Source organism: Astatotilapia calliptera, chromosome 3 (genome assembly GCF_964374335.1).
Source record: "Astatotilapia calliptera chromosome 3, fAstCal68.1, whole genome shotgun sequence".
NCBI classification, from domain to species: Eukaryota; Metazoa; Chordata; class Actinopteri; order Cichliformes; family Cichlidae; genus Astatotilapia; species Astatotilapia calliptera.
Genome location: NC_137424.1, coordinates 63,269,389 through 63,279,052, shown reverse-complemented (window position 1 = coordinate 63,279,052; position 9,664 = coordinate 63,269,389). Strand labels below are relative to the sequence as shown.

The window sequence follows — 9,664 nt, the reverse complement described above, 5'->3', positions numbered from 1 at the left end:
CCTGGTGGCACACACCATAGAAGTCCCCTGTTTAGGCCCCAGTGGGTTTGACCTGATGGACACCCTCTAGAAACATGTTAACTGATGTATCACCTTTGTTTACTTTAACATCCATTTAAGCAGGAAGGTAGGCCAGTTGAGTGAGTATATACCAGTCTTTATTGGGCAACTTGACATTTTGGTAAGCAACAGTTTCAGTGTAATGCAAATTAAGAGTGTGAGCAGACCTCCCCCGTACAATCATTCTCTCACTGCTATTGATTATGTTGCTGCCATTTCCTGTGCAATATTTTGGCAGATTTGCAACTTCCATCCCTATCTTCAATGACCATAGCCCTTCCAGCCTTATTTATTATTTATTATATGTACACATGCCCTTGTACACCCACACAATGCTTCCTGTAACTCACAAATTGTGTATATAGTGTTCTTATATTGTTCTTCCTTTTTTGTATATTGTTTTCTTTATTTGTGCACCTCTGTGGTGCAACCTAATTTTGCTGTGTAAGCAAATGTTCAATAACAATTCAAAAGTTCAAAGTTCTAATGTAATTATGATAATTCTGATGAATAAGAGTAAATCCTAAGTTTTGCAAAAGCTTAAGTTTTGCCAGATTTGCAGAGTAACTTTACCAACAGCTACATGAGTATGTACAAACTTGCTCACTCAGGCACCCACAGACGGTGGAGTTTTAAGAAGTCTGCAGTTGTTGTGGCATTTTCTGGTTGCACTAAACAATTTGTTCATTCTCCTCATCACCTGCAGCAATGTCAGCGGTAAACACTAGATGGCAGCATAGGAGAAGCTTCTTCACTATGGTCTGTGGTCATCAACTGAACTGGAATTTGTATTTGTTAATTACCCACTCAAACACATATTTTGAGCTAAAACCACTTTGTTTATGAATGGATAATACAATTCTTCTAGCACAAACTGGATTTATTTTATTATAGGTGCAAATCCAGAACAAAGCAGAGTTGCACTCCTGTTAATACAACGTTTATAATCAAACATTAAGTTTGAAGTAACTACAACATTCGTAAATACAACTTTTTATTTTATGCTCACTGAAATCATTCACAGACCCTGACTTGTTCAGTTTTCTTTTTAAGCATGTGCACACAAATGTTTCTATCCCATCATGCTTTGCAGGAATGTCTGTTTTTAGTATAAGCAGTCTTAAAAAAGTCCCCTGAGGGTTGTACTTTAGTGGAGCCAGGTACAGTGTCAGTACATCAAAGTAGTCCATGTCTTCAGAGACAGCTCAAACTTGATATCGTGATACTCAGCTATGCCTTTATGCTGGTATGCAGGGCCTCAATAGGGGATGTATGGTGAGGCTCTTAATATACCTCTCTATCTCTCCTTGTAGCTGGCACTTATATACTTTTTGACCTCAGAAAACAGAACTTATGTCTAAATAATAATTATAATATCCACATTTTAAGATTGAATTCATTATTTTGATTTGATTTGATATACCTTTATTAGTCCCACAAGGCGAAATTTCATAATTTCATAAGGCTGCTGACCTATTGCACGCAATGGCGGCGCCATCTTACCCTCCAACCATACATATATGACACAAAACATCACATGGGGAAGACAGGTCAGAGAGGTATAACAATGGAAAATGCACCACATGAGGAAAGAGAAGGAGAAAAAAATAACTCCCCCCAGACTGAGCTCCAACAGGGAGATCAGTTTGAGAACAGAAAAAAACACCTCTGCACATAGCACACGAAAAAACTTAATACACCAAAGAAACACATAACAAGCAACAGGGGTGGGTAAAGGGTGAGAGACAGCCGATTTAGACAGTACATCCGGGCCTGCAGCCTGTGTGCTGGTCTCCTTGATCCACCGTCAGCATCGGAAGGGAATAAGCGTCGAAGGCGTTTGGAAAGGGAGGGGGGATGAGTGTGTGCGTGTCCAGAGTTCAGCTGAGACAGTGTCCTTCGCCCTGCTAGGCTAAGTAAACAGTCTTCCAGCCAACCCAGGTGGCCTTGCATGGAATGGGAAGAACAGTCTAAACACAGTTGTTATCAGGGTGTTTTGTTCAGCTCCAGCCTTGAGGCCGCAGCTGGCGCCAAGAGGGTATCTGCATGAAGTGATGGTGCTTTTTACTTTAGTTCGAACAGCTCATATGAATTTCAAAGCTGTTCTAACAGTCCAACACTGGTCTCTCAATCTCCCGTTGGAGAGCCGTGAGCTTTCTATGATGTTATCCAAACTTACGTTCCGTGATGTTGTCGTTCTTTTTGCTCAAAGAGCAGGTTCTGAGAACTCACGACCGCAGTGCACTTCCCCAAGATGTGATCTAATTTGCGCTCAAAGGTGTTATTCGAGCTAGCCCCTCCAGATGTAATCCAGTTTTTCACTCAGAGGTCTTGTTCTGAGTATTCACGGCAGCCGTGCGTTCTCCAAGATCTTCTCCGTGCTGCACTCAATGAGCCCATTTTGAGAAACTCACGCCTCGTCCCATCATTTCAATCCCAGCGGGCAGCCTTGTGGGGGTTTGAACAGCTGGTTCCGCTTCCTTCATTCTTCGATAAGCCAGGGCCAAGCCAGCTCCGATCAGCAAGAACCCTGTTATCACGGTTCCGAATAGGTAGATATCTTCAGCAGTCAGGCTCACCAAAGCCCAGACTTCTCGTTGAGACCAGTTGATCAAATCCATAATTCCTCTTTTAGGTTTTAGAGAACAGACTGTGAGAGAGTGTTCCAGGGAAAAGTAATACAAAAAACACAAGACTAGACAAGGACATAAGAGGCTAAGCAGGGAAGCTACGGGAGAGGAGGAGGAGGAGAGGAGAAAAGTGCGACCGCCTTCATCAAGAGCAAGAGCAGAGATTATTTTCTTTACTTACTTTCAACACACTAAGGCACATATTACATATTGTCTTTCGGGTTCACATAGTTGTGTGATATTTGGCTTAAAGTTTCATAAAACAGTTTATTCTGTCCCCTGCGTGCGTGGTTCTGGTACACGAAGTGACAGATAGCTAAACATATGCAGGCACTGAAAGTGTTGAATAATGAGTCAGACGTGAAATAAAGTTGAGGGCTGTTTACTTGTTTGTCTTCACCAATGTATATCTTACAGTGCTTTCCCAGAACTTGTGAAACTACAAAAAAGAAATATGCTCAACAAAAATAAAGAATTATTCATTTGCATAATGTACATATAGGCATGTATATACAAATACTTTTGATTTTACCTCTATATTTCACCTTTAAAATATGTTTTTCTTGCCTTGTTTGATATCATTATTTTCAGCACAACCTCAAATATCTGAAATTTGAGTTATTTTTTCATTTTAGTATACTATATTAGCACAGTTGACCTAAATTCAGACAAAGAATTCAAAATCCGAGTAGAAAACAGTTATATTTCTTACTGTAAAACCCACAAACATGTTTAATGAATCATTTTCACAACTTGAAATGCAAATAGAAATTGTACATTTCTAAAAATTATGCACAAGTTTTGCAAACAACAAAGTTATATGGTACTATTTACCTGGAAATGCAGCCAAGGCCTCAGGCCTTTATATAGCCATTTAAATCTATTTACAGAACAATCAGGTGTGCTGCATCAAATAAGAAGGCACACAAATTATTTGTGCCAGTCCAGAAAAATAGTTTGTGTTCAGTATAAGACAGAGGAGAACACCACAGGCCTAAACCCTGCAGGTCTGACAGCAGGAGGTGCATCAGTCCAGTTTTCCATGTGGGAACAGCGTTTACACTGGAATCTGCCTTTGACGGCTTTTTTTGGAGAAAATGTGAAATTCAGCAGTATAACTGACACACAATACAAAACAATAATTGCACAACACACTAACTACAGCCTCCAAATACGCTAAACGTCACTAATGTCTCACATATGAAAACTCGCTCTCTCTCTGTGTTTCGCTGGCCTGCTTTCCTTTGCGGGTGTCACTCCTAAAAACTTCCCCCTCTCCCTAAACAACCAAATGTCACATGTTGCCATATCATTTTTTTTGATTGGCTGACATGGTAAACTCACACCAATAGGGAAGGGGTGTTTTTTCTTTTTCTTTTTTCACTCGCCGGCGGAGACAGTGTTGCCAACTTAGCGAGTTTTCAGACCCCTTAGCGACTTTTTTTCTAAAGAAAGTTGCTAAAAAAAGACGTGAAAGCGCATATCGCTTTTACTCTCAACAAGCAGCGGGTGCTGTAACGCAGTCAGTTCTTCTTTTACTCTTATGCTGTTTTGTGGATCACAAGGTTTAAAACTACTTATAAACACACACACACACACAAAGTAACTCCACCAGAGCGCCTATTTCGGGTCACTTGCCGGTCCAAGCCCGGGTAAAGGAGCAGGGTTGGAACTGTTACATTAAAAAAAACCAATAATTGCTGTGCAGAAGAACTGAGATGCAGCAGCTCTTTTCTTTTGAACGGCGTTCAGAAAAAAGATTACAAGAAACAAATAGTTTCATTTAGAATCCTACATAACAGACAGCATGTGAACTTTATTGGTACTTTACACATTCGTTATAAACTGTGACACAGATACCTGTGACAAACAGATACAGGCTGCGAGACAAAGACAGAGATCAATTTCATGTTAGGAGTGATAACAAATATATCAAAGCTAAATGTTTTAATCTATTTTCTGTAACTTTTCTGAATAGCTGCTGCTGCAGTATGACATCAGCCACAGCTTATGTAGCCTGTGCACTATATAAGATTTTATGTAGAGACATGCTCAGTACCAAATTGTGCAGTTATACATACTTCACTGCTTACCATAAATTTGGTTCATCTGTTTCAGAAAACAAAGCAATGCGACACATATACATTTATGGTTGACCACAGTGAGTACCTGCTGTTTAAAAGGAAAGAGCTTCATCAGCTGTTTGTTTTTTTATAACGCCATTCATGCACAAGCAAAAAGAGCAGAAGCAACAAGTGTTTTAAATTAAACATGTAAATAACAGACAGAAGTTTTTGTTAGCATGTGAACTTTATAAGTACATCAGCCACATTTGACAGCTAGCTATTTCTGAATATACATTGGACATTACATTGTACACACTGACATTCACACCAAACCCAGCAGATGATATACAACTTGTTAAATTGCAATAATATGTGATGAATTTGGATTACTTCATCAACTTCACTTTCACTCAGATGTGATTTTGTCTTCAGTCAGCTCTCTTTTTGTGACCTGTGAGATACACAATTAGTTGTTCATATTACACACCAATGTTAACGTCACAGGGCAGCTACTAAACAACCATGAACCTTTTGCCATTAACCATTATATATGTTTTGTATTTAATATTTACCACACATCACATATTACAGATTATCTGAATGCAACAGTTAAAGATTTATTAATCAAAGTTAATCTCACCTTTGAGTTCAGTCTCACCCGGGCGTAAGGTGGTGTAAATGGCTTTAGAATATAATGTGTCATCATCTAATGGAGAGATACAGCCGGAGTGAGAGGACAGATGACCACAGCAACATCAGTGATGATGAACAATATTTGCTATTCACTGTAATTTTTAGGTCTAATTTAAAATCTTAGGAAAATCTGACAATCAGAAGAAAATAATGTCACTCTTACATCAGAATATTATTTTTCTGCAGTTTCATCTTATTTATTTGTCATATTTACATAAATCTTCGACTGGTAGCAGTGTGACTCTGAAGTGAGGGGTTTTATAGCCTTAAAACATCTATAATAATTGTAAAAAATAAATTTGGCTACTTTGCGGATCTCACCTATAGCAGATTATTTTTGGAACTTAACTCACGCGATAAACAAGGGAACACTAAATAACAGAATTAAAACTGTCAATGCCATCAGTGTGCACTGGGGAAAAAAAGTCTAAAATGTCATTAATAATAATTTAAAAAATTAAGACGTTCAAGCGATAGACACATACATTTTGTCCTGTTGTATTGCACCCATCCCTAATTGAACATACTCATGTTATTGAGTATTAAAGCACTTTCTCTATATGATAATAATCTCAAAGTGAAGATAGGTAAATGAAAGAGAAATAGCAAAACTGAAATGATAATGAAAATGTTTTGTTGTTGTTTTTTGGTCAATAAGTTGAAAAAGCTTTAAATTGAATCTTACTAAAATAACCAAACTTAACACATATATTACTTAGATCTTACGACTCTGAAGGTTTTTATCTCTATCAGTTACTACAAATATTATCATGTTGCGGGCTAACATTAGGGGAAGGGAACATTATTTACTAAAGGGCTGTGTTTCAGATTTCCATGATCCTGCAGATTTGAAGTAAATGGTTTTTATTCTTAAACAGATGTTGGCCTTCCTCACCTGTTTGTGCAGAAGAGGGATGGCCACCAGAAATCACTAAGCAATCTTATTGTTATAAAATAAAAGTTCATCTTTTGATGTCAGCATACCTGGTGTCAAAGACATTTCTTTCGTGTGACTTCTGATGGTTTGTTGATGTTTATGATGTTGAAACAGTCCTGCCAGTATGAGCAGAATAACCACCAATAAAAGACTTAAACCAGTGTAGAGCACCAGATAGAACTTGAAGTAAGGCACTGTAGGATGACCTGCCAGAAAGATAATTGCACTGTGTATTAGAAATTATTAAAGAGATGTTGTCAATCTTTCAGTCAAGTTTCCTGTAGACTCCTGGTGAAACATACAGCAGAAATGATGTTGTAATTTAATCTAAATATTTATATATTTATTTCATGTAAAAACGCAAACAAATCCTATTCAGTACAATTATGTACACCCAATATGATTTAGTCCTCTTTGGGAAGGTGCACGCTGTTCCAGATAATTTTCCAAAGATTTGGCTGAGCTGCAGATGATAACTGGAGATGCATACAAAGGTGTAAACAAATCTAAATAAAACTTAACCTAAGCTAATAAAAAAGACAAAACAGGGACTACAGAAGGGGTATAAAAGCAATTTTAAAAAAAGATGTTGCAGAAAAGATGTCTACAACGACCACATTTGGACTACAAATAGCCTATGCACAGAAGTCCTATGGATGTCAACACCAGATGTTTAGTAGATGTCGAAAAAAAGATCTTGCCTTGTGTTACAAAACAACTTCTCAGTGGACAAAAACTGGATGTCCAAAAATGACAAATGAAAGTACCACTCTGATGTCACTTTGCACAGTGGATATGTTCATGTTTATCTATCTATATATATATTTGTATTTATATATATCAGTGTTCGGGAGTAACGGAATACATGTACCGCCGTTACGTATTTAAAATACAAAATATGAGTAACTGTATTCCGTTACAGTTACCGTTTAAAAAGGTGATATTCAGAATACAGTTACTTTGTTGAAATAAATGGATTACACAACGTCATTTCCTGTTTAATATGTTAGGCTATGCCCTATCCTGGTAATTCCATGCCGGTGGAAACCCAAACAAAACACTTTAAGAGGCTCTAATGTCTGTGTTTCAATCTTGCGGCCCATGTCAGCTCTACTTGCAGCGTTATGTGTCTGTGAGCGCGAGGGAGGGAGAAAAAGGAGAGTCGAAGTTTGCGAGTTATCACCAACCAGAAACCGGAAATGGAAGCATCTAAATATGATAATAACCACTGCAGCCAAAAAGAGTGCCCAAGTGTCTAGTTGTAAGTAAGCTATTAAGACTCGATTGTACACTGTGTTCGTATTTTCCTCCTGTTTTCCACCCTTTCAACGCCTCTCTCTGTCTCTCGCTAGCAAAGTTGACGCAGACAACAAAGTAAAGCTAGTTTTCAGCTACAAGCCTGACACAGAACCCGAAGTTTTAGCCAGAGTTCCCTTTACTACAGTTCAGAGCCGCTAACCTGTTTTAAATACGCGCAGAATAGTTTTCTATACGAGATCGCAGCAAAAAGTGCAGCCTTACCGAATGTCCACCTACTGTTACACATTTTATATTAAGATTTTAAATAGTTACTGTATGTGATAAACCAAACAGATTTGATTGACTAAATATATAGTAATATGTAATATAACGCATATTTTTTCCCATGTACATACCAGATACAGTGATGTTGACAGAGTTGCTTTTTTGTATTTCTCCATGTTCACACCAGTATTCTCCACTGTCAGTTGAAGGATATGCATTACAAATATTGCAAGATCCAATCAATGTTTCCCAGGTTGAAGCACATATTCTAATATCTCCATTTATCTTTTTCATCACTCTCCATCCAGTCCGCCCATTTAGCCCTTCACAGCTGATAGTGATAGGTTCTCCTTGAAAGAACTGCTGTCTGTTTGGAAGAACTTGAGGAAAACCTAAATCTGAGACACAAAATCCAATAAAGACTCTTTTTTTTTTAAATTGAATCTCTTCTATTTAAAAAATAACAATTTTAAAGACAAGGTTCTTGCACATGTGCTTCTTTTTATTATTGTTTTTAGTTTTTTTTGACAAACACCAATATATACACATTAAGCACTAAAGCTTTCAAATGATATCGATTTATACATATACAGTTAATTTAGCAGTAGCATCAGTCTAACATCACTTTGCATAGGGGATATCGTCATCGTAGACCATACAAACTTTGTTAGGACAATTTTAAATCTTTTTAGTTAGAAAATATTGATGCATCTTACCTGCAACACTAAGCCAGCTCTCTGGTGATTCTCCAGCATCAGCAATACTACATTTGTAAAGTCCTTCATCAGATTTGGATACAGTGGGAGCCATTATGTTTCCTGATGAGCTGCTCCCAATGGAGATGCCATTTTTATAGAATTTTGCAGTGTAGCTGGAGTTTGCATCCTTTTTTCTACAATGTAAGCTCACATTTTCTCCCTGCATCACAGGATAGACAGGAATCTCCAGGATCACATGACTCTCTAAATCTAAATGGCAGAAAATATGGCAGTTATTTTGTGTAAAAAGGGAATTTTACACAATAGTCATGGTCAACAGTCATGACATAATAGCTCACATCATTTTTAAGTAAACATCTGTGTCAAATATATGCTTTTTCTGCTTATTACAATGCACTTGCAGCTTGTGTGTGTGTGTGTGTGTGTGTGTGTGTGTGTGTGTGTGTGTGTGTGTGTGTGTGTGTGTGTGTGTGTGTGTGATATTAAAACTACCATGGTACAACAGTACCAAATATGACACCATCTATTGCTGTAAGTGATGTACTGAACAGAATTTTTAAAAAAATTGTTGATGGAATAAATGTCAACTTATAATTTAGGATTTTTTTCTATGTACATACCAGTTACAGTGATGTTGACAGAGTTGCTTTTTTGTATTCCTCGATGTTCACACCAGTATTCTCCACTGTCAGTTGATGGATATGCATTAATAATTTTGCAAGGTCCAATCGTTGTTTCCCAGGTTGAAGCACATGTTCTAACATCTCCATTTATCTTTTTCATCACTCTCCATCCAGTCAGCCCATTTAGCCGTTCACAGCTGATAGTGACAGCCTCTGATTGAAAGAACTGCTGCCTGTTTGGAACAACTTGAGGAAAACCTGAATCTGAGACAGAAAATCAAATAAAGACTCTTTTTGAAAATATCTAGCAGCAGGAAATCTCTCTCTCTCTCTCTCTCTCTCTCTCTCTCTCTCTATACATTTTCTGTGCTTAAATAATGAATTGGAGAAAGTGAAGTGGCTTCAGTTAATT

At 37.7% G+C, this 9,664-nt stretch overlaps 1 protein-coding gene across 1 annotated transcript; it reads right to left on the bottom strand.

Moving 5' to 3' along the window:
- Positions 1–3,056: 3,056 nt before the first annotated feature.
- LOC145422364 (uncharacterized) lies at positions 3,057–8,857 on the bottom strand. The gene is made up of 5 exons (XM_080293646.1): positions 8,627–8,857; positions 8,042–8,308; positions 6,434–6,592; positions 5,397–5,462; positions 3,057–5,207 (listed from the first exon to the last, which is right to left on the bottom strand). Exons 1-5 carry the CDS (start codon positions 8,832–8,834, stop codon positions 5,185–5,187), a joined length of 723 nt encoding a protein of 240 aa, XP_080149772.1. The 5' UTR covers positions 8,835–8,857; the 3' UTR covers positions 3,057–5,184.
- Positions 8,858–9,664: the final 807 nt, after the last annotated feature.

Bases quoted from the DNA above. Each gene is read 5' to 3' on its own strand.
- LOC145422364 (XM_080293646.1), bottom strand. From the start codon at position 8,834: ATGCAGGGAGAAAATGTGAGCTTACATTGTAGAAAAAAGGATGCAAAC. The intron at 8,309-8,626 runs GTAAGATGCATC...TTTGTGTCTCAG, and splicing joins GAGCTGGCTTAGTGTTGCAG to ATTTAGGTTTTCCTCAAGTT. The intron at 5,463-6,433 runs GTATGCTGACAT...TCTCTCCATTAG, and splicing joins AGAAATGTCTTTGACACCAG to ATGATGACACATTATATTCT.